Source organism: Desmodus rotundus, chromosome 3 (genome assembly GCF_022682495.2).
Source record: "Desmodus rotundus isolate HL8 chromosome 3, HLdesRot8A.1, whole genome shotgun sequence".
Taxonomy (NCBI): domain Eukaryota; kingdom Metazoa; phylum Chordata; class Mammalia; order Chiroptera; family Phyllostomidae; genus Desmodus; species Desmodus rotundus.
Window position 1 is genome coordinate 147,797,883 of NC_071389.1, and position 23,812 is coordinate 147,821,694.

Below are 23,812 nucleotides of genomic sequence, written 5' to 3' on the forward strand. Positions count from 1 at the left end.
CATAGCGGTGGGAGCCATCATATTCGCACCGCTCGATCTTGTCCAGGGTGGCGTCAGAGAAGTAGAGTTTCTCGGCACGGTGGTCAATGGCCAGGCCGTTGGGCGTGCGGATGTCCTTCTCGATGAGAGTCAGGGCGTTGGCTCCCGACAGGGCTGCTCGCATGATGCTAGGGTGCTGCTCGTTCCAGTTGGTCCAGAACATTAGGCTGGGGGAGGAGAGGGACACGCAAAACAGGGGTCAAAGCCAAGGGGTCTGCATGCAGGGCCCAGGCCAGGGCATGTAGACGATCTCAACCCAGGGGTTGGCCAGGGTGTGAACTGGACCCCAGGTCCAAAAGCAAGCTTCGAGCTGCTAAGGCCAACACAGCCCTGGTGCCTAGGGAGGGTCTGGCGGCCACAGTCCTTGCTCACATGTATTCCTCAGCATCTGCAGAATGAGCTCTTGCCCTCACTGAGACAGTGCAGCCAGGCAGCCATGCCAGTGAGGCTCCGGGGTTCCTGTCCCGGATCCACCACTGACCGCCTGGGGACCCAACCTCTCGGTGCCTCGGTGTCCTCCTTTGTGATGTCAGGACACTGCTTCCCATCCCACAGGGTGGTTGGAGGACTTAATGAGTTAATATTCATCTTAAAGACAGCCAGTAAATGCTCTGTGGCTGTTTTCTATTATTTTATCGATGCTCTCTTCTCCTTGCATCCAGGAGACCCCTGTCGAGTGTCTATTTTGTCCTAGGTCCTAGGGAGGCATGGACCCTGCCCTCAAGAAGTCTTCTGAATCACCTTCTCCATAATTTCAGGCCTTTTCATGTTTGGGGTCTGAGCCCCAGCTCTACCCTCGAATGCACCTCTCAGCCTGCTTTCAGTAGAGAAGTCGGTGGGGCTGGCCGGCCCCACTGTGCTCCTCTCCGGGGTGGTAAGTCTCCAGAGATGGGTATGGAAGACCACAGGGCTGGTGAAGCACTCCAGTGGGTGTGACAGTGTGGTCCTCACCCCACCTGCACTGGATCGTGATTCCAGGTCCTCAGTCCTAGGGACTGACTGCCGTAGGCTTGGGGTGGGGCCGGGGAACCAGCGATCCCCAGGCCAGCCTCATGCCTCCTGGAGTTTGCGAGCCACCAAACTGTACAGCGGCCAGTCCCATCTCCAGCTTGCTGAGGACCCGCCATCCTCCTCCCTCAGGGCCTCTGTGCAGCTCCTCCCTCTGCCCCTCTGGTGTTCTGGCCACAGAGTTGCCTTCGGCCAGTGGGCTTGTAGGGCTTGTGTTCTGGACTCCTTTGCAACCTCAGCGCAGCCTCCTGGGCCATCCTCAGGCCTGCACCATCCGCCCCACCCCCATGGGAATGATTTCTTTTGAAGATGTTATTCATCTATTTTTAAGAGAGGGGGGAAGGGAGGGAGGAAGGAAGGGAGCAAAATATTGATGTAAGAAACAGCTGCCTTATGGATGTGCACCAACTGGGGATTGAACCCACAACCCAGGCATGTGCCTTGACTGGGAATCAAACCAGCAACTTTTAACTTGGAGGCATGAAGCCCAACCAAATGAGCCACACCAGTCAGGGCTGCATTGGGATTTTTTGATCAGGTGTGGGAAGTCCCTTAAGGTCCCTCTCTGCCTGGAGCTCCCCGTCCTGTTGCTCTTTCTCAGAGTACCCCCTGTCTGTTCTGCCCTTCCCTGGCCTTTCCACCTCTAGGCCCTGTGCCAGCCTGCCACCTCCACGGTGCCTCTCAGTTATCATGACAGCCCTGAGCTGCTCATCAGCGCTTCCCACGATAGGGTTCCTCTCCCTGGCCAGGGGGCTTGAATGGGCCCAAGCCAAGGTGTCCACACAACAGGTGTTCAGTGGACAGCCTTTGCCTGAAGCTTAGAGTACGAGAAACACATAGGACCGACTCCGTGCCTCGAACATGGCTCTCTGATGAATGAATCAAACAATCAGAAGGTCAGAAGGCCCTCCACAGCCCCTGTTCTGATCCTCCCCGAGGTTCAGGCACCTGAAATATTATCATCCTCATGTGATAGAGGAGGAAGCCGAAGCTCAGAGAGGTCATGTAGCTGGTCTAAGTTCAAATAGCAAGGAAGTGGCTGAGCTCAGGTTAGAGCCAGCCTCTTCTGCACCTCCTGCCCAGGTCTGCGTGGGGCAGTTCCTGCCCCTCTGTGAGCTGCCCCCCTCAGGCCCTGGAACTCACTTCTGGCACTCGTCCAGCACGAAGGCCCTTGGGTGGTCGTCTCCTGACATGGTGATGACCGTCTCTCGCTCGAAGGCCCCTGTGCGGGTCTGGTCCACCGTGTGGCGGGTGATGGTGGATGTCGTATAGCTCGTCCAGTAGAGAGTGTCCCAGCCACGGTGATAGGCCAGGCCTTCCACGGAGCCCACATCTATGAGGAGAAGGAAGAGCCATAAGTTGGGTTAGGGCCAGAGCGCTGGGCTAAGGCGGACAGCCTGGGGCACCCATGTCCCTGGCATATGTTGGAAGAGATGTGTAGGACCTGGGGAGCTGGTGGGGGCACAGCCCCTGGTGCCCCCAAACCCTGTGGGATTGCCGTTTCCCACCCGAACACCGCAGGGGCTGTCTGGCGGACCCTTCTTCCTGCACCTCCCACTGCTGGGCATGTCAGACTCCACACTGCAGTCAGGTCTCCCTGGAGCTCAAGTTCTGCCATGTTGGGTGCGAACTGGGTTTCAGTAAATCAAATCCTACTTGGGCTGTAGTGGGGAGCTTCTTCATTAAAAAAGACCCTGAACTAGATTGTTTTGTAGACATCTTAAACTCAGGTGAAAGAATTACAAAAATTTTTTTAAGACTTTATTTATTTTTAGAGAGAGAAGAAAGGAGGGAGAAAGAAAGGGAGAAAAACATTGACATGAAATTGGTTGCCTCTCACACGCCCCCAACGGGGGACCTGGCCTGCGACCCAGGCATGTGCCCTGACCGGGAATTGAACCGGAGACCTTTTGATTTACAGGCCAGCACTCAACCCACTGAGCCACACCAGCCAGGGCTCAGGTTAAAGAATTAAGTGCACAATGAGAGAGAGACAGTGCACTAGTCTTTAAGAGAAAAAGACTTCAGGGTTTTAGTGGCTTCACGCTGTAGGACCGCGTGGTTGCCAGAAGGCTGCCTTAATGGAAGCATTGTAGCCAGAACAATGGCCCGAAGGGAGGGAACACTCTGCCAGTCTCTCCCGATCAAGCCCAGATTTCAGAGTATCGAGTTCAGTTTTGGATACTACATTTTTAGACAGACATGTGGACTGGACTATGTGAAGCAGAAAGTTTCCAGAGGAGGCTGAAAGGGCAGGTCTGTTCTTATCACCACTGTATACCCGACACCTAGTTCAGTGTCTGGCAGGTCTTTATGGATGGGATGAATGAAGAAACGAAGGAATGAATAAATGAACAAATGAATGAGTCGAAGGACCTGGGGGTAGGTGGGGTCCCAGCCTGGAGAAGACAAGACCGTAGAAGAACAAAATACAGTTTTCAAACAGCTGAAAGGCCATCCTAGGACGACAGCTGTGGCGCCCACTGCCCATCATGGAACGGGCACCACATGTCCTGTCCTGCGCTAAGCCTCCCAACCTGCTGCCTCAGGTGTTCCTGTCTCTATACAAACAAGAAACAGGCCTGGGGCGCATAGGCAGCTTGCCCAGGTGACAGAAACACTGCAGCCCATGCCGTGAGCACTGGCCACACACAGGACAGCTGGAGCTATTTCTGTGCGGCCTGGGGGTGAACAGGACCAGACAGGGAAGCAGAAGGGAGCCAAGGCTGTGTCCAAAGGAGAAGAAACATTTCAGGAACTACAACGGGCACAGTGTGATCCACTGGCAGCCTGTCACCACTGGCAGGGGCCCGGAGGCAGGGCGATTCAGATGGGGCAGGGGTGGGCTGGCTGAGATCTGCCCGCTCTTCCACCCTGAGTCTGTGCTGCTTCACCCATACCCCACACCCCTTCCTAGGAAGATTCAGGATCTGGGCTTACTCTCCACGATGGTGATCCTCCCGGTGCCGTCGTCGTTGATCTGCTGGATATTCCCGAAGTGGATATCACTGAAGAAGATGCGGTTGGGGGTGCCCGGGGAGGTGCCTGCTCGGTAGTCGAAGGCCAGAGCGATGACGTTCTTCATGTGCTCAGGGTCCTCGAAGGGCTGCACAGGCGCGTTGAGGTTGCGCTCATCCGACAGGTGGATGCTCTTGAGGATGGTGCGCTCCGAGTAGAGCAGGTAGCCAGCGTACTCGCGGCATGACGCCCCGTCTTCCGCCAGCATCCCGTGGGCACAGGCGCAGGCCCGCTGCCCATTGCCCCGGTACAGGCACAGCTGCTGGCACCCGCCGTTGGCTGCCGCACATATGTTGGTGCCTGGGGGGAGGGCATGGGGAAGGAGGGGGTTACGGAGGGCAGGCCTGCCTTGGGGAAAGGCTCACTGGTGCTCTGTCAGCTTGGCTGGGTGGCACCCTGCTCTGTCCCAGGATCCCCAGTTCAGACAACCCTCCAGGCCCCTACGGTAAGCACCAGGTCAGTCCTAGGGCTCCTCAGCTCCTGCTCGCCACCCTTGGGTCCCTGGGGCCGCTGGAAAGTGCCCCTTTGGGTCTTATTTCTCTCCCAGCCCCTCTCACTCTGGGTTCTCTGGGGTGCGCACTCACAGGCCAGGGCCCCTCTGACCTCTCCCTCCATACCCGGCCTCACCTTTCTGCCGGTCCCGGTTGAAGACCTTGATGTCTTTGAGCTGGACGCCGATGCCCGTCCGCAGGGGCACAGAGTCAGTGGCATTGTCTTTGCTCCCGCGTTTGATGGAGCCATTGGCGTGAGTCCTGGGGGGAAAGGAGGGGCCGTGAGCAAGAACTCGGCTGGGGCCAGGAAGGAGGGGACAGATCGGAGGAGAAGGCTGGGACGGAAGCCCTCACCTGTCACTCCAGTAGATGAAATCCTCAAACACAGACACAGAGAACATGTCCATGTTGTTGCTGGACAGAACCACCTCGCGGTTCTCTCCCGTCTCCAGGTCAATCCGCTCGATCTTGTCTGTCCGGGCGTCGCACCAGTACAGCTTCCCATCCTACAGGCCGGAGGTACCCACCTCACTTCCAGGGCCCGTGGCCCCACTCATTCCTCCTCCTCCTTCCTCCACCTCCTCCCGGTCTCTGACCTGCCAACCTCCAGAGTTCCTGCCAGTCCCCACTTCTGAGGGACCCTCCTCCACCATTTCTGGGGCGGTAGGAGTCCTACTCTGGATGGGGACTGGGCCAGAAGGCCCCATGACTCCCTGTGTCCACATCTTCCTACCCAATGGGGAGCCACTGCAGGGAGACTCACAGTGGGCAGGGCACAGGGTCAGGGGAGCTTCCGCCCAGGGCACAGGGTCTACCCCTTGACCGCTGGGCCAAGCTGGTGTCCGAACCTGGTAGTCCACTGAGATGCCATTGGGCCAGCTGATGCTGACGTTAACCAGCACCACCCGCTCAGTGCCATCCAGCCGAGACCGCTCAATACGTGGGTACTGGCCCCACTCAGTCCAGAATAAGTACCTGTTGGGTGGAGGGAGACATGGGGCTCAGTCACCAGAACATGGAGGAGAGAGACCCCCCATGTTCTGTGTGGGCTGTGGCCAGAGTGACTGGGCCAGGCCAGAGCCAGGAATGGGCACTGGCCAGGTTGTCCAGCTCCTCACCCCTTCTCCGGGTGAACAGTGATGGCCCGGGGCTTGTCCAGACCCTGAGAGATGACCACGTAGCGGAAAGAGCCATTGAGCCGGGCGACCTCGATGACGTCAAAGCCCTGGTCGGTCCAGTAGATGTTGCCTGAGGAAGGAGCAGGTGGGCGCTCAGGGGGCGGGGCGGGGGCACACACACCTGGTCCCCTCCCAGCCCTCAGCTACCCCTGCTGCTCCCCTATCTGCTCCCGCCTGCCCCTTCTCCTCAGATCCCTCCTTCTCCACCCACTTCCCACCATCCTCTGCCTCACCTGGAGCCCCACACTCTGCCATGGCTCACCTGCAATCCAGTCCACTGCGATCCCCTCCACGCGCCCAATGCCATTGGTCACCACATCCTCGCGCCACGTCTGGTCTCGCTTAGCCCGGCTGATGGTGCTGAGGCCCATGTCCACCCAGTAAATGGTGTCATTTTCTGGGGGTGGAGAAGCCAACATGGGGATGCCCAACAAGGCAGGGCCAAGGTGGGGGGTCAAATTATGTGAGATCGGGATAGAGGTGAGTGAGTGCTGGGGGACAGGGGGCTTAGAAGGGCAGATAAAGAGGGGTGGGGACAGCTGTGTGCAAGTGTCCCCCCTCCAGCTGAGGTCAGGCTGCCTGACACTGGACCTCCAAGAGCACACTGCCCTCAAAGGTCATGCCCCACTACCCCTGCCATCAAATGTCTCACCAGCATGGAAGTCGATGCCGACAGCCAGGGAAGTCCCCGACACGGGGACCAGGGCGTCTGACTTGTCATTCGGGTCCAGGGGGATTCCTCGGATTCCCTCATGCACGGAGTACAGGAGGAAAGAGCCCACACCTGAAACAAGAATCTTTCAGGCATGGGCCTCATTGACACCTCTTTAAAACTTGGCTTCTGTCACCCTCACACCTGCATCCCTCCTTTGTGTCCCCTTTGACATCTTTCCCCCAGCTATGTTCTTCCCCCTCAACACACATATACACCCACACCCTAGCCTGGGAAGGAACATACTCTGGGGAACTACCTGCAAGGTCTCTAGCCTCCCACCAGAGGGCAGCAGAGGCCTGGCTGTTTCTCTCTGTGCTCCAATCTCCGGGTCCTGCCTCCCTCAATACAACCCTGCACCCCCAAAGGCATTACAGAGAATCTGGGAAAGTTCGGACAAGATAATCATACTTTAAGACTCCCAAATTTAGATTTCCATCCCAGTTTCCTCTTTGTCCTCTCCTCTCTCTAACACCTGAAACTCAACATCCCAACAGCTTGCTCCTGAGCCAGCCTCATTCTGGTTTCCCATTTCTTATGAGGCGTCGTATTCACGCATCCCAGAATCCTCTCTTGCCTTTATCACTTGATACAGTGTGTCCCCAAATGAATCCTCAAATGGGCCAGGTTGCTCAGGCTCCACGAAAATAAAAAAAAAGACTCGTGGTTTAGTGAATTGGGGAAAACTCCAAACACTAGTCTTTTCTTGAAAAATTTTCAGTGCAGATGAGCATGTTCAAGGCTCTCAGACATTCTACAGCAAAAAAGCAACTCTTACATTTTGTTCAACCAGTGTTAGTTTCTGTAACATCCACCCACATCAAAGAGGGAGGCGCCCAGGAGTGCACTTTGGGAAACACTGTCAGGGGCAGGCTCATACAGCAGTCGGCAAGTTCTTGTGAAATGTCTCCGAGTTTTATGCCTTCTCTTCGGCCCCAGCCCAGGCCCCATCTCCTAACATGGGGGTTACTCTGACAGCCTCCTAACAGGTCTAACTGCCTCAGTTTCTCCCTCCCCCATTCAGCCTGCGCTGTGCACCAGGTTAATCTGCCCCAAACACAACTTTCCAGGCTGGCCTGGCTGAGACCCCGTGGCCCTGCCCTCCCTCACAGCCCAACGCCACGACTCCCCCACACCCTGCCCACCACCCGGGCCTGGCACCTCAGGGCCCCGCACTCGCCCTCTTGCTGCTCTGGACCGCATGCCTGGTACACCGACCCTTCACTCGAATCCCACTCGTCCGATAAAACCTAGCCCCCAGCACACCCATTCCCTGGAGGTGGCCCTGGCACTGCCTTTTGACGTCTGTTTCTCCCAAATCCTACTGAAGTCGAGCTACTTCGTGATCCAGTTTCACCTACATATCAGCCCCCCTTCTGGTTGAGGCTGCAGAGCACAGGGACAGGGCCTTTTGTTCCCTGGCTACCCCCGCAGCACCCAGCACAGAGGGGCTTACCCACTAAGCATCCAACTCAGAGACCCTTAATAATACCAGATGAGAGCAGTCCTGTTACCAAGGCGAGGACAGGAGAGGGGCTATAGGGGAGGACCGATTGGTGCTGTGGACCTGGGTCAAAGTAGGGGGAGAGGCAGGGGCACTGACCCTCACAGGCCTGCTGGCCACTCCGGAGGCTGTAGCCGGCCGTGCACATGCAGGAGCGGGTGGACTCCGACGTGGGCAGGCAGAGCTGGGAGCAGTCCCCGTTGTTGACACTGCAGGGGTTGGTACTCTCGTGCCCTGGGGGAGGGGTCACAGCATAAAAGGGTTAGCAGGCCTCCTTGGGACCTCAGTGTCAGGCTCGTGCTATGCAGGGAGAGAGTCACTGTCTCACCCTGGACTTTGTGGGAGTCACCACCTAACTCTGCTGTCCTGGCCCCGTCCCAGTGGCTCGGGCTGCTGTGAGCCTATATGGCACTTCAGTGAGAATCAGAAAGGGGAGCCCCTTTGCACGGTGAGAGGAGCCCATCCCATTTTCGTTCCCGTACACTGGATTGCCCAGGGGTTCCTGCAGCCACTGCTGGCTGCAGCCTTGACCTCTGACTCCATCCCACACCCCCTGCCCCTTGACCCCGTCTCACCCAGCTGGATGCTCTCGTCATAGACCTTCATGTGCATCACTAGGGTGGTGCTGTTCCGCAGAACCACAGAGCCCGAGCCGTCAGCCTTGTTGCACGTGCCCATCTTCTCTGACACCTGATCTGCCCACCACAGCTTGTCTCCTGGAGCAGCAGGCGGGATGAGACATGTGGGAGGGCCCTCCACCCTCCCACCCGGTTCTCCCAAAGGGCCTGGCAGGTTGAGCAGGTTGTCCCCCGGCCAGCTCCTGCCTTCCCAGCCAACCCAGCCTGGCCTGGCTTGCTCCTGTCCCTGCTCCCACCCGATGGCCCTCACCCATGATGGCCAGCGCTGTGGCCTTGCCCAGCTGGTTCCGCATGGTGTCGATGATCTCGAGCCCACTCCCGTCCAGATTGCAGCGGTTGATGGTGTGGTTCCCGGAGCTGACCCAGTAGAGTTTGCTTTCAGGGAAGTCAATAGCCAGGCCTGGAAGAGGGTGGGTGGAGAGCATGGCACCTGCCCCAGCCGGGCTACTTCCCTCTGGGAATGTGTGAGGGGCGTGTGGTTTTGGGGGGAGGGTGGTGAGGATACACACTAAGCTGGGAGTTCAGGGAGACAGAGAGGCAAGCGCATACCCACAGGGCCCTTCTGGCCGCTGAAGAGCAGGGTGCGGTTGCTGCCGTCCATATTGGCCATGCTGATGTTGTCTCCATCGGTCCAGTAGAGCTTCCTGGGGGAGGGAGGGGTGTGGGGAGGGGAGGCTCAGAGTCCTCTTCTTCCCCCACCTGCACCTCACGCTTCCTAACCCCGGGCCCGGAACCCACCCTCGAATCGGGTGGACAACCAAGCCATGGGGCTGCTCCAGGCCCTGCACCACTGCGTTCTTGAAGGAGCCATCCAGCCGGGCCACGTTAATCTGCTTCTTGTTGGTGTCGTAGCTTGTCCAGAACAGGTTCCGGGACACCCAGTCCACAGCCAGCCCATGGGCATTTGGCAGGTCTGGGGGCACAGTGGGGAGGCAGTGGTTGGGGTTTGAAGGGCAGAGGTTGGGAGGTGGGGGCAGCCTGATTTCCGTGAGAATAGGGATCAGAAAACCAAGCTGGAGTGCTTCGAGGGACCCAGGGGGATGGGACGTGGGCACTGGGGGCCAGGGTAGGGAGCGAGGGCGGGGGAAGGGGCGCCTGTGCCCACAGGGGCCAGCGGGGTCCAGACAGAACCTGCAGAGACGACGGTCTCCACGCCCGTGCCGTTGATGAAGGCCCTCTTGATGGCCTGTGTCCGCACGTCGGACCAGTACACACGCTGCTCGCGGGCGTCGTAGTCCAGCACCGTGACATTGTCGATATCGGGCACCGTGAAGGAGATGATGTAGTTGTAGTAGGGGGCGTCCAGGTCCACTCCCCGGATCTCCATCTGACGTGCGTACAGCAGGAACTTCTTAAACTCTGTGGAGCACGGGGCAGGTCACTGTGGGCGGCCCCTGCCTCCGTGCTTCCCACCCAGATTAGGGCCCCACCTTCTCGTTCCTTCCATTCGCTGCTGACCCTTAGTGATCAAGAAGCGCCTCCCCTGGGTATGACCTCCGTGCCAGAGTCCCTGCCTCGCCTTACAGAGACGGTCCCTGGAGCCTCCCCATCAGGTCCCTCACGACTGGACTGTCTACCTCCAGTTACAACAGGAAGCCCGGGTGCTGACCCCTTCCTCTGCAGCCTCGGCCTACCCCTGGCTCTGCGGGGAGGGGCATCCTACCATAGCAGGTGGTGTTGTCCTTGTGGAGCTTCATGAGGTGGGGACAGGCGCAGGAGACTGTCCGGTTGTAGTTGATAAGACACAGGTGGGAGCAGGGGCCACGGCCCCCATTGGCCTCACAGGGGTTGGGAGCTGGGTGGGAGGGGCAAGGAGACGCAAGAACAGTCTGTGACTTGCAGGCCCCCCTCCCTGGCCTTTCTCACCAGAACACCTCCCTTTCACCCCTTCTCATCGTCCCTGTTTCAGCGCCACCTGCTGCCAGCCCTTCTCTGTCAGCAGGCTCCCCTGCCCCCATTCCAGTCCAGACCCCCACCTGTTCCCATTGCCCTCTCCCCTCTTAAGGGCCTCTAATGAGGCTGAGGGCTCCTCCAGGCCCTTACCCATGGGCTGCCGGGAGGGGTGGTACACCTGCAAGTCGAAGGGCTGGGTGTTGGTTCTCTGCACCACGGTGACATTGTGGCCGGTCCACTTGTTGGCCTTGGCCAGCGTGTTCGTTCGCCAGTCTGTCCAGTACACCTCCCCCCCGTACAGAGTCACTGCAAACGGGTGCGACAGGAATTCGTGTCCCCGCAGCACCTCCATGTGGCCGGAGCCGTCGTAACGTGCTGAGTAGATGGCATCTGACCTGAGAGTGTGGTCGGGGCAGAGTGAGGGTGCTGGCGGGGGCTGCAGCCTCAGGGCGCCCGGCTCCCTGCCCAGGGCGCCCCTTCAGGGCCCTGGCCCACCTCCTGCTGACCCTCCTGAACAGAGAAGGCAAACAGAATGACCAGGCGGCAGGACCGTGTGGGGCCGGGTCTAGAACCCCAGTCCCCAGTCCCCAGCCCCCGCACTCCTGGCACTTCTTCCCAGGGTGGCCATTAGCGCACAGCACTTTGGTGAAGGTTAGAAAAAGGCACCCCTTCTGCCGAGACCAATTAGAGAAAGTTCCCCCTTCCCCTGGGCAGACAGAGCCCCCCAGGAGAGTGCACAGATCTGTGAGGGCAGGAGGTTGCAGTTCAGCCCTCGGAGCGGCCTGACAGCTGGCCCCCACCTCCTTCTATTGCCATCTGTCCCCTAGCCCCCTCCTCTCTCTTCACTGCAGCCCAATAGCCCGGCCCTTGGCTGCATCCTTGGTTCTGGATCTAACTCCTTCAAGTCGTCTTATCACCCTCCCCACTGCCAGGTCCTGGGACCCCGGCCCACCCTGGCACTGGAAGGGAGAGGCAGATGGAGGCCTCCCGGGGCTGGTGGGGGGCACTGACCTGGCATCGATCCAGAGGATTCTCTTCTCCAGGTAGTCCACAGTGAGCCCGTTGGGCCAGCCACCTGAGCCTGTCTCCCGGTGGATGGTACGGCGCCCAGCCCCACTCATGGAGGCTGCCTCAATTCGGGGCAGGCTGGCATCCCAGTCTGTCCAAAACAGGATCCTAGGGAGTGGGGAGCAGGTCAGGAGGGCCAAGGCCAGGGGCCTGGGGGACGGGTTGTGGTGGGATCCTAGGGAAAGGGCTGAGGGAGTCGAGTAGCATTGAGGAGATGGGTGTCTCTGGCCAGGCTGAATGAGGCTTTGGGGAGCCATGGGGCCAACACAGGGCTAGGTAGGGTCCTCACCCGTCCCGGGGATCCAGTGCGATTGCCCTTGGGTGCTCAATGTCACCAGCCAGCAGGGTGGTCCGGAGGGTACCATCCAGCTTGGCCACCTCAATCTGGTCCAGGTTACTTTCGACCCAGTAAATGTTGCCTGCAATCCAGTCTACAGCCAGGCCCTCAGGTGTGGCCAGGCCATACTGAATCACCACCTCGAAACTGGTCAGGGCTGGAGAAGAGAGGGTTGTGGGAGGTTAGAGTCCCATGGGGTGGGCTGGACTGAGGTCAAGACATCCTAGGGACCCTCCGTGACCCACCCTCAATTCTCACACCTCTGTCAATACCTCTGATGAGCTCTAGATTCAACTGGGGTTCCCAGACCCCCACTCTCCTCATCCAGGCCCCCCACCCCACCAGGAGGTCAAGCAGGAGAGAAGCATGGCTTCCAGAATTCTGGAAGAGGGGACGTGGCTACCATCTCTGCTTGCAGCTCTCTGGAAGGCTGACCCATGGGAGTAGCTCAGAGAAGGGGGTGGAGGCTTTGGGGGACAGACCTTGACCCAATATGAGGAGGACAGAACTTTCTAGAAGTCAGTCCACAAACTGTCTTGGAAGTTTTCTTATGGAAAAATGTATTTATATGGACCTCATTATTAATAACTTTTTAAAAAGGTTTTATCTATTTAATTTTAGAGAGGGGGGAAGGGAGTGAGAAAGAGAGGGAGAGAAACATCAATGTGTGGTTGCCTCTTATGTGGGCCCCACTGGGGATCTGGCCCGCAACCCAGGCTTGTGCCCTGACTGAGAATGAAACAGGCGACCCTTTAGTTCACAGCCGGTGCTCAATCCACTGAGCTACACTAGCCAGGGCTTGGCATTGTTATTTTAGAAACTGTTGCAGTGTGAACACTCCAGTCTACTTAGCCATTGCCTTGTCAATGGACATTTGACATTTGAGGTGCTTCCAAGTTTCCTCTACTACAAGTGATACAAAGTCCTGTAGTAGGATATGCTTCTTTCAAGTCTCTGCTCAGATGTCACCTTTGCAGGGGGCCTTCTTTAACCATCTTAATTAAAATGTCGCCCCCATTCTCCCTGCCCCCCTTGCCTCCTTTCTTTAATCCACAGCAATACCCTCTTCTGTCCCATCCCACAGTGCACTCCTTGCTCTTTAGAGCTGGTGTTCCCACTGCACTGAAGCTCAGTGAGGACACTGTGGCCTGTTCTTGATCACTGCTGCCCCCCAGGGACCGGTGTGCATGGTGGTGTTGACTGAATGGAAGAAGTCTGTGACGGGTTAGGCCACCTTGGGACAGAGGCAGAGTTCAGGTACCCCCAACGTTAAATGACTTTTTTACTTTCAAGCCTGTAATTCTAGGATTTGGGGAGCTGAGCTCCAGGCCCTTTCAAAGAAAGGGTGATCATTTTGTTAATTATCAGGCTGGCAGCTCTGCTGACGATAATTATGGGGCGTCAGGCACTGAGACCACAGCAAAATCTAACCTAATTAACGAGAGTGTGGGGGATGGGGGAGTGAAGGGCTTCTGCTTCTGCTTTGGGCTGAGCACTCAAGTGGCCCCTGGGGAGCACTAGCCGCCCCCCCACCCCCATCCCGCGCCTCGCATCAATGCTGTCACCTCCATTGTCCAGCAGCTTCCCGCGGTAGATCTTGTCCTCCACCACGTCGGTCCAGTAGAGGGCGCTCTGGCTGAGGTGGAAGTCCAGGGCGATGGTGTTGCGCAGGCCAGGCACCAGGACGCTGTAGTCCCCTTTGTGAAGGTCAATGCGCCGGATTTCATGGCGGTTGGAGAAGATGATGAACGGCTTGAAGGGATCTGAGGGGGGTTGAGGTAGGGATCAAAAAAGGACTTGCTGTCTCCATGCCACCCGGTCCAAGGTGTGAGCAAAAAAGGAGACACATGATAAACCAGGCAAGCTCAGAGGAGGCCAGCCAAGCGGGACCCCCACAGTTAGAGATGGAAAGTAACCACGTGGAAGGGTCTGAACATAAGATTTCCTGACTAAAAGCCATTCATAGCAGATAGTCACCCCTAGGCCTGTAGCTTCCCTGACAAAGGTCAACCTTTACCTCACACGAGCCTGTGTATTTTCTTTTTGCATCTCAGGTAAACAGACCTTTGAAATGTCAGAATGATCTTTTCCAGACCCCTCAGGGCACAGCCTCACCCCCAGAGGAGACCACAGAGCCCCTTGTTGTTCTGTTATTCCCAGCACGCCACCTCTACGCGCTGTAAGTTTTACAAACTGTCCTGTACTCACCAGTGTAGAGAAGTATGTGCCTCTCCATTTTACTTCGTATCCAATCCCACAGATTTCCCTGCCCCCTTAACCTACCGCCAGTGGATTGCATGTAACCCTCCTTATGTCTACTCCTTTGATGCTAATGCATAAAATAAGATGCAAAACTGCCATTCTCTGGAGCATTCTTCTCAATCTGTTGAGAGTCTGCTTCCTGGCAATTGCTGGCGGTCTGACTCAAACTCAAAAAATTCTCTACAGGTTTGGATGTTTCTTATGACTGTAAGAGGCAGGCAGGGTCTCTGTTTGCTCTGGGGCTGGGCCTGGATGGAAACCTTAGCCCTTGGCATTCAGCCGCCCGAGCCCAGCCAACCAGCCCTCGGGAGCCTGCCGCGGCCTGCCCGGTTGCCCAGCCACCCCACCACCCGGCCGCCCTCCAGTGCTTTACCCAGGCTGCGGCAGCTCTCGCCATCTGGCTCCAACACCCATCCTTCATAGCAGGAGCACTTCACGCTGAACTTGTTCTGGTCGCACTTCTGGCTGCACTTGAGGTGCTTGGCACAGTAGCTCTGGATCTGACAGGTGTGGTTGTCAGGCCCCAGCTCCATGCCCAGAGGGCACGAACACACAATGCCTTCGCCAGGTGCCACAGAGCAGTTGTGGCTGCAGCCACCGTTATTCAGGGAGCACTGGTCTGAGGGCCGGGATGGGGGTGGGGGCAGGATCAGGATCAGGATGGCAGAGGAGGCAGGACCTCGGCTCTGCTGGGCCCCGAGTCTGGGGCAGTCCAGAAAGAACCCCTGCACCCTGCCCGCGTCATCCTTCTTTTCCATTCCCAGCCAGCCCTCCGCCCTGCTGCCTCCTAGCCTTTCTCAGAACCAGAGCCAGGACCCCAGCACCCACCACCGGCAGCACCCCTCCCCCTCTCTTCCTCCCCCTGCCCCCTTCCCACATCACAACTGCATCTCTCTGGTCTCTACTTATTGCTTCTTGAGCCCCACAGTGGGGGTCCCAGCTCTTTGCCTCTCCCTGGGAGGGTTGGAAATTCATTCCCTTTTCCTCAATCCTTCCTGATTTGGGGTGAGGTGCAGCAAGGAATGTCCCGCCCTGGGTCCTAACACACCCTGGGATCTGCCAGCACTGACAGAAGACCCATCAGCAGCTCCCAAGGCCTGTCCCAACCCGCCTTATCTCTCACTCCTCTCCTTTCAGAAACCCAACGCTCCCTCTGCAGGGCTCACAGGAGATAAGGCTGCTCCGTTCTGCCGCATCCCCAAGTCACACCCTGCGCCCCGCTGACCCCCATTTCTTTTGATCTTGAAAGCACACCCTCCTCCCCCAACTTCCTCACTCACTCTGAAAGATCTGCCCATCTTTGAGAACCCAATTAAATTCCTACCTCCTCCGGGAAGCCTGCCCTGACCACATCAACACTCAAGCTGCTGCCTTTCTCTCAAAAAAGCCAGCTCTGCACTGCTCTGTGGCATGAGTGTGGGCGAGGGGTCTGTGCCTGTGGCGAGGGGCTACGCTGCACTGTCTCCACAGTACTTGGGGAGCTGGGTGACCCTGGACCAGTTATTAACCTCTCTGTACCTCAGTTGTCTCGTCTGTAAAGTGGGGATGACAACAGCATCTGCCTCACAGGGCTGGCATGTACGGAGTACATGCTGTAGTGGTGTGATGTGCTTAGCACGGCCTCTTGCTAAGGTGAGTGGTAAATCAACACGGGCTGTTGGTAACTGCTCTGGGAACTACTTGCCCCACAGCCAGAGCTGCCCTTCCCTAGTCTCAGACCTTTTCCCACACAGCCGGCCCTACCCCACTCGCCATGGCCCGGGCCCAGACCCCTTACCCAGCCCCCCCCCCCCCCGCCCCCCCGCGCCCTTTCCCGGGCCTCACCGCAGAGCTCTCCCTCATCCGAGCCGTCGCTGCAGTCATCATTGCCGTCACACAGCTTGTCAGGGGGCAGGCAGACTGAGGTGTTATTGGCACAGGGGTGCGAGGGTGGCCTGCAGACCAGGGACTCACAGTTCTCCTCGTCCGAGTTATCCTCACAGTCACTGTCGCCGTCACACACCCATGCTTTGCTGATGCACCGAGCTGAGGGGTGGGTGTCGTGTGAGGGGCCAGGCCTGGGCAGCAGGGCTCCCCACGTCCTTCCCAGACTCAGCAGAGTTCTCTAATAGGATCACGACTGCGATGCCTTAGGGTCCACTAGGAACCTCGAGGCTTTTCCTGTCAAATTCACACAGGCAATGGAGAGGAAAGGATCTGCAGGAGGTGCTGAGGCTCAACTCTGGTGAGGGTTTTGGCTCCCAAGGCCCTTGGGGCAGGCCCTGGCCCCCCACACGTCATGGAGAGCTTTTCCTGTGCAGCCATTTTGCCTCAATGTCCCCACCCCCACCCCTCATAGTACAGTGCCACCGCCCTCGCCACTGCTCTGCTCTCAGCACGGTTTTCTCCTGTCCCTGTTGCCCACTACAAGCTCTGTGCAATACTTGTTTTTACCAGAGTCCTTGCAGCCAAACTTGACGTTGGGGTCACAGACGTGGGTCACTCCCTCGCAGCTCTTCTCGTCACTGGAGTCCATGCAGTCAGTGTCCCCATCACAACGCCACCGCAGGGGAATGCACAGGCCATCCAGCCGGCACTGGAACTCATCACTGTGGCAGCCACCAGGAGGTCTTGTGGCTGCAGGGGGACAGACGGAGGGCATCAGGTGGGGGTAGGGGCTCCAGGCCTGCCATTCCCCTGGCTGCCTTCCCAATCCCCCTCCTGCTATGCCCAGCCCGAGGCTGTGAGCAGAGACAGGGATGAGGAGCTCTCTGGGCACCGCTGACACTCCTTGGAAGCACAGCTGAGTCCGGGATGTTCCATCTTCCAGGTGCTCAAAGACCATCTCATCTAACCTCTGTATCTTACACACAGGAGCTTGACTCGATAAGCAATTTGCTAGGCCAGAGCTCAAATGCCCCCCACTTCAGCCTAGCCTCTGTTTCATTCATTCACTCCAGACACTTATTGGTTGCCTACTGTGTACCAGGCACTGTTTGCCAGCATGAGCCAGACAAAGTCCTCATCCTCATGCAGCTGAAATTCTAGTGGGGAAGACGGACAATGAAAATATGATGCAGACGTCCAGCATGGAACGGCAGGTCGTGATCACAGCTGTGCACACAAAGCCGGGTCCTGGCCAGAGAAGGACGGAGATGCTACTTACAAGGGGCGATCAGGGAAGGCCTCTGAGCAGGAGGTGTGTGGGCAGAGGCCTGGATGTCATGAACCACGAGAATACCTGGAAATGTATTCCAGGCAGAGGGAACAGCTAGAGCAAAGTTGGAGATAGGAGTACACAGGTCATATGGGAAAAATGCCCAGCGCACATTTGAGGCTGCAAAGCCGGAGCAGAGTGAAGGAGACAAGTGGCAGGAACCTAGGTCAGACGGGTGAGGGGGGCCTTGTAGGCCGCGGAGTGACATTTGGTGTTAATTCTAAGTATGTAGGGAGCCATTGCGGGCTGCAGGGCAGGGCTGGGGCGTAGTCTGACTTAGGCTCTGTGGGATCACTCAGGCTGCTACACCGAGATCTGACTCAGGAGGCCCGGGTGAAAGGGTGGGAACAGCGCCTGCTGAGGGCGCACCAGCCTCACCCAACACGCAAGCTGCTGCTGCGCGGTGGGCCGCGTGTTCCCGCCCGTCTGGCCAGGAACATGACCAAGGCTCTCATCTTGTGCCTGGACTTCAGCAGCAACTTCCGAGCTGAGTTCCCTTCCTCAGGGCCCCTGAACCAACTTCTAATCTAATCCCCTTCCAGGATTATCTTCCAAAAGACCTCCTATATCATGCCACCCTCCAGCTTTTAAGTCCTCTGAAGGCCCCCCGTACCTGCCATTTACCTGCTGTCATCTTCCCCCTTTGACACAGCCTCATTCCTCACTGTCCCCTCAGGTCCGAGGGGCCCCACCTGGCTCCACTCGCCCCTGAGAGAGTGCTCAGTTTCACCCTCTAAGCCTTACGGCTGGGTTCTCCAGGCCACCCCACCCCCACGCTGCAGACCCTCCTGCTTGTCCACTTACCCACGATCTAATCCCTCATCAGGGCCCAGTTCAAATCCCACCTCCTCCTAGTTGGTCCCAGACCATTTCAGCTCACAACCACACCAGACAGTCACTACCAACCATGATGTGCCTGTGCCCATGCGACAGGCCTCTGAACCATCTCTTTCCATTTCCTGGAGCAGGAAGCCGAGGCTTAAGGGAAGCAACTTGCCCAAGTTTGCCCAGCTTGTAAGTGCAGGACTTGGAAGCCCTTCCCACCAGGCCAGCCTCAGGCCTCCAGGGACACTTTCTCAGAATCCCAAGGCACTATTACCCATTCTCCTCACCCAGCCTTTGTCACTGGTGGCCGTGGAGACTCAGCGGCTGCCTCCTGGGCCTGGGTGAGTCTCCTTATCCTCCCTCTCAGAGCTGGGCCCCTCGTGAGCACTTAGAGCTCAGTACTGTTCCCACTGTGTGCACCTTAACTCGGCAAGGCAGGGGTTGTAAGCTGGTGGCTCGGGGCCACCTGGGCCTGTGGAAACATTCTGGCCTGCAGTACTTTCAAAACCTCTAAAACTGGTTGCCGGTTGTTATGGTTTGATCTGTGTTCCCCGAAAAAGATGCTGAAGTCCTAACTCACAGAACCTGGGAAGGCGACCTTATTTGGAAATAGGTCTTTACAGGTGACTGATTTCAGATGAAGTCGTTAGGGTGGGCCCTCTCCAAGATGAATGTGTCCCTACATGAAGAGGAAGTGCGGGCACAGGCAGACACGCACACGGGGAGAACACCACGTGGAGGTGAAGGCAGTGGCCGGGGTTCTGGGGGGACAAGCTGAGGAACGCTAGAGGCTGCCAGCAAGCCCCGGAGGCAAGGAGACAGGCTGGAGTACGTTCTCCCCGACTGCACCGCGAGGCGCCAACACTGCTGACTTAGGTCCCGAACTTCTAGCCCCCAGGAGTGTAAGAACTGTTGTGACAGCTCTAGGACACTAATACGTGTATTTAAAAATGGGCAGACTTCACATAAAAATCCTCATTGCTGACTTCTCTTGAAGCCAGGGCAATCCTGCGTCTGCATTCCTCCACAGTAGCAGCCGGCCAGAGCAGAGACACCAACACCCTCTGTGAGTATCTGTGCCAGCCGGTGAACCTGGCCCCTCTGCTCTCTGGCTGCATCTGCCGGGGCACTGGGACCCTCACAGAGCCACCCCCCCTTTGGTTCCCACCGGACTCGTTCACCCCTACACCTCTGAGCATCCCCTATCCAAGTGACTGGGTCCCAAACTCAGGCCCTGTGCTGAGTGCTTTTCTACGCGTGATCTCACTGAACCCCCACATCGGCGCTGGGATGTTGGCGTCATTATTACCCCCACTTTGCAGATGAAATACACAGAGGCCATCGAGATTAATTTACTTGCTCAAGGCCACCCAAGAGAGGAAGTAGCAGAGCTGGAGCTCAAACCCAAGGCCACCCAGCTGCAAAGCCTGCAATCTTAACAGTGTGTGACAATGACCGTCGGCAATCTCCCTCTCCCACACGGCTGGAAACTTCTGCAGGATAAGAGCCGAGTCTGGGTTATCTCTGGCTCCCAGGTGGCAGTGAAGTGCAGTACAGACAGATGGACGGCTGAGTGACTGGCATGCGGACAATCTCGCCCCGCCCTGCTGGCCCAGGTGCCTACCCTGGTTGGTGCAGTTGGCGTGCGTCTCATCGCTGTAGTCCCCACAGTCGTTGTCCCCGTCGCAGGTCCAGTGCTCTGGGATGCAGCGCCCGCTGTTGCACTTGAACTGGGTGCTGGAGCAGGAGTGGCTGCAGCCGGCCTCGTCGCTGTTGTCACCGCAGTCGTTGTCTGGTGGGGAGGCAGGAAGGGGAGATGCAAGGAGCAGGTCAGCAAGCAGTCTTCTCTGTGACCCCAGCTTGGGGCCCCCACTCCCACCTCCTCCTCACTCCCACCCTGGCCCCCCCAACCCCCCCATTGAGAAAAAAACAAACAGAAAAGACACAGAAACTGCATAGACTGCAGCATGCACCATGGCCCACACGGTGGGGAGGGGACGGGTGGGGGGCTCCAGGAGGGCCTTTCCCTGCATCCCGGGAGGCTGGTGGGGAGGGACTCCGGATGTGTTCCTTTGGTTTGGGCAGGGTGTGGGGACAGGGGTCTGTTTGCTTTGGGGGAAGGGCGGGGATCTCTCTGGTTTTGGAGGGGAGAGATGGGTGGAGTGTAGGTGAGGCTTCTCTGCTGGAAAGGGAGGGGCTTACTCAGGCCCCACCCTGAACCTGGCATTGCTGAGACCTGTGCCGCCCAGCTCACTAGGGGCACTGCCTACAGCTGGGAAGGGTCAGGGCCACTGGGAGGCATCTGGGTGAGATGGAATGATGTCCTATGATCCAGGTCCCGAGGGTGGGGGCTTGTGGACGTCCCTCCACACTTCCAGGACGATCGGGAAACCTGGGGTTTGGCTCTTCCCTTCGGTAATGTTCCTGCTGCTTTTCCACCTGGATTTGCTTCTCTAATTCTCTCCTCCCCTTCTGTCATGGTCTCCTCATCCCCTCCTCTCTGTCATCTCCTCTCCTCTGAGAGGGTCCCTTTGCCCACTCTGCTTCCTTCCTCTCCACTGTTTGCTTTCTCCTTCTGTTGCCTCCTCTCTCTCGCTCCTCTCCTTAGCTTCTCCTTCACACCCTAAGAGCTCTGGGTGGGGAGCTGCCTGGGAGTCCTGAGAGGCGGCCAGAGGCCAGCTGGGCTCTGGGGGTGATGGTGCATGTGCTTCTATGCACTGACCGGCAGGCTCAGGACAGGTCTTTTCGTCAGAGCCGTCCCCACAATCCTTCTCTGAAACACAGAAACCGCCAGGGCAACCATTGGCACACGAGACACGGCAAAGACGAGGGGCAACACAGCGCTGACCCAGTCCAACCTCTCACATGTGAGCCAGGGCTGGAGCCACTGGCACAACACATCACAACACACAGACGCAAGCAGAGCCCTGAGACAGCACACACACGACGACCCACCGGCTCCTGTGGCTCGGGGCTGACACCGCCTGGTCCCTGGCTGACCGCCAGGCGGGCTCCTGAGCCTAGAGCCAGACCCTGGAGGGCTCAGCAAGGACTTCAGGAGATGGGGTTTGCAGGGAGAAGGGAGTCGGGCACTGGGCTCTTGTTGCTCTGCACCCACCCCGGCCCCCGCCCCTTCCCCCAGCCCTCTGTGCTTATCTCTCCCCCGGCCCTGAGCCTCTCCTGGAGGATAGACAGCTCAGGCCCTTCCTGGGAAGGAATGGCACAGATAAGCGATGGGCAGGGTCCCCCTCAGTCCATGTTGGTTCCCTCACACATGCCTGGCTCATCCTCCTCTCTCCCAGCCAACCCGGTGGGGCTTTAGTGCACTGGAGAGAGGCCCTGGCTTGATTCTCAAACCCATTGGGCCTTACAGCCCCGGGGCCTGGCTGCAGCTTCCAGCTTTGCTGGGCACCAGGGCAGGTGAAGGAAGGCAGGCCCTTACCGTTGTCACATCGCCAGTTGATGTTGATGCATCTGCCATTGTTGCAGGTAAACTGAGTCAGGGGGAAGCAGGTGGGATAGGCTGTCAGGGAGAAAGTGGAACTGAGTCGGGCCCTGACGATTACACAGCACCAAAAGCAGGCAGGTGCAGGGGGTCTCCTGTAACCAGGAGCCCTTTGTGCAGCCAGATGGGGGAGAAGGCTGAGCAGCAGTGCCTCAGCCTGAGACTCTGCCCATGGACCCCTACCTCTCTGAGCATCCTTTTTATTTGTTTATTTTTATCTGGGGAGTATGTTTATTAAAGGGCTTAGGATAGGAGAAGCCACAGGAGAGAGCCCAGGTGGGGCTGCTTTGCCTCTCTATAAACGTTGTGGGAAAGAAGCGAGCCCTGTCAGCTCACTGGGGAGTCAGAGAAAAGGGGGCCTTGGGGACAGGGTCAGGGGTTAGCATGGGACGAGCTGCCGCTGCCCATTGCTCCCCTGGTTGCAAGTCTCCTGGCAACCCTTAGAGTTTAGGAGATGCACGCCCGTGGGGGAAGAGGCGGAGGAGGAGGGGAAAGGTGTGGGTGTGGTCTTGGGAGGGAGAGCTCACTGAGCATCCTCTCTGAAAGCTAGCAGTTACCAAACACGGCGCTGTGAGGAGTGTTTTCATGTGTGGTCTCACTGAACCCCCACATCGGCGCTGTGAGACAGGTGCTATTATTATCCCCGCTTGGCAGATGAAAACACACAAAGGCCACCAAGAATAAGTAATTTGCTCAAGGCCACATAGTACTAATTAGCAGGGTCTTTCTACCCCTCCTGCCCCTGGGATGTTCTCATGGGTCACCTCCTTTGAGCCAGCCTGGCCTTCCTGTTGTCCCTCTTACCACATGAGGCTGACTCATCAGAGCGGTCCCCGCAGTCATCATCCAGGTCACATGTCCAGGAGATGGGGATGCAGCGGCCACTGGCACAGGAGAACTGGTTGGGTGGGCAGGTGCGCGCTGGGGATAGGAATGGGTGTAAGTGTTGAGTCCTGGCCCCCTTTCTTAATTTTCCTTTCTTTTTCTATTATTCTCTGTGTAATAGGAAGTCTTCCCAAGAGTCTCGAAGCCATTTCTCTTAGAAAAATTCAAAACCACCTGTGTGGTCCCATGGTGGCTGCGTCACCTCACCTCTCTAGGGGCCTCTGGTATCCCTCCAGAAGATCCACCCTGCCTTGCTCTCGTCTCCCATCCAGAGCGGAGCTCTGTCCCCCGCTGGCTCAGTCCTCTCAGCCAACCTTGTGCTTCAGTGGAAGGGGACAGCACCCCTCTCCCCCTGCTTGGGGCCCCACCCTCTCTGCCCCACGCCCCGCATTCTTTCCTCCCCCTCAGGCCCCTCTGCCTTCCTGAGCCTGGCTCTCGCAATCCAGCCTCCCTGACTGAGGGGTGCCCAGTGTGGTCCACCCCACTGTTCCACACCTGAACAAGTGGCATTGGACTCGTCCTCACTGTTCCCACAGTCGTTGTCGCCGTCACAGAGCCAGCGGTTGGGGATGCACCGGTTGTTCTCGCACTTGAAGCGGTCTGAGGGGCAGGTGTGCTGATCTGGGAGAGAACAGGTCAGAGGTCATTGAGATGGGGGTCCCCTGCTCTCCCACCTGGCCTCCCTGCAGGCCCATCGCCGGACAGGGGCAGGTGACTCACGGCAGAGGGCGGGGGCCTCGTCGCTGTTGTCCAGGCAGTCGTTGTCTCCGTCACACTTCCAGCGCTCCTGGATGCAGCGGCTGTTGGCGCAGGCAAACTCGCCCGGCTGGCACTGGGGTGGGGGCACGTAGGATGGGTTCGCTGTGGGCACCACAGGGGCATGAGGGGGAAAGTCAGGCCCAGATCATGGGTCAGGGGCTAAGTCCCCTGGACTTTGCTTGTTTTATTATTTAAAAATAATACACAGGGTGAATTTTCCTAGTATGTCATTCTTTTTCTTTTTCTTTTTTTTTAAGATTTTATTTATTTTTAGACAGAGGGGAAGGGAGGGAGAAAGAGAGGGAGAAAAACATCAATGTGTGGTTGCCTCTCATGTGTGCCCCACTGGGGACCTGGCCTGCAACCCAGGCATGTGCCCTGACTAGGAACTGAACCAGCGACCCTTTGGTTTACAGGCTGCCACTCAATCCACTGAGCCACACCAGCCAGGACCTAGTATATAATTCTTTATGAACAAATCATCTGGGTGGAAA

The 23,812-nt window shown here is 57.8% G+C and overlaps 1 protein-coding gene across 2 annotated transcripts in view; it reads right to left on the reverse strand.

Moving 5' to 3' along the window:
• LRP1 (LDL receptor related protein 1) overlaps positions 1 to 23,812 on the reverse strand; it is a 78,846-nt gene that overhangs the window by 20,278 nt on the left and 34,756 nt on the right. The window contains exons 16-43 of one of the 2 annotated variants that reach the window (XM_024576265.4): positions 23,280 to 23,420; positions 23,055 to 23,180; positions 22,479 to 22,595; positions 21,612 to 21,692; positions 19,794 to 19,961; positions 16,582 to 16,764; positions 15,973 to 16,173; positions 14,522 to 14,767; positions 13,452 to 13,649; positions 11,839 to 12,043; positions 11,493 to 11,657; positions 10,632 to 10,876; positions 10,252 to 10,383; positions 9,720 to 9,947; positions 9,327 to 9,501; positions 9,138 to 9,232; positions 8,839 to 8,988; positions 8,526 to 8,666; positions 8,050 to 8,184; positions 6,387 to 6,518; positions 5,997 to 6,131; positions 5,675 to 5,804; positions 5,405 to 5,531; positions 4,911 to 5,062; positions 4,693 to 4,817; positions 3,988 to 4,365; positions 2,191 to 2,380; positions 2 to 206 (exon numbers count right to left, since the gene is read on the reverse strand). In XM_024576265.4, the coding sequence (XP_024432033.2) occupies positions 2 to 206; positions 2,191 to 2,380; positions 3,988 to 4,365; positions 4,693 to 4,817; positions 4,911 to 5,062; positions 5,405 to 5,531; positions 5,675 to 5,804; positions 5,997 to 6,131; positions 6,387 to 6,518; positions 8,050 to 8,184; positions 8,526 to 8,666; positions 8,839 to 8,988; positions 9,138 to 9,232; positions 9,327 to 9,501; positions 9,720 to 9,947; positions 10,252 to 10,383; positions 10,632 to 10,876; positions 11,493 to 11,657; positions 11,839 to 12,043; positions 13,452 to 13,649; positions 14,522 to 14,767; positions 15,973 to 16,173; positions 16,582 to 16,764; positions 19,794 to 19,961; positions 21,612 to 21,692; positions 22,479 to 22,595; positions 23,055 to 23,180; positions 23,280 to 23,420 (4,706 nt within the window). The remainder of the gene's footprint in view (position 1; positions 207 to 2,190; positions 2,381 to 3,987; positions 4,366 to 4,692; positions 4,818 to 4,910; positions 5,063 to 5,404; positions 5,532 to 5,674; positions 5,805 to 5,996; positions 6,132 to 6,386; positions 6,519 to 8,049; positions 8,185 to 8,525; positions 8,667 to 8,838; positions 8,989 to 9,137; positions 9,233 to 9,326; positions 9,502 to 9,719; positions 9,948 to 10,251; positions 10,384 to 10,631; positions 10,877 to 11,492; positions 11,658 to 11,838; positions 12,044 to 13,451; positions 13,650 to 14,521; positions 14,768 to 15,972; positions 16,174 to 16,581; positions 16,765 to 19,793; positions 19,962 to 21,611; positions 21,693 to 22,478; positions 22,596 to 23,054; positions 23,181 to 23,279; positions 23,421 to 23,812) is intronic. The other variant, XM_053921288.2, reaches the window with a different exon arrangement.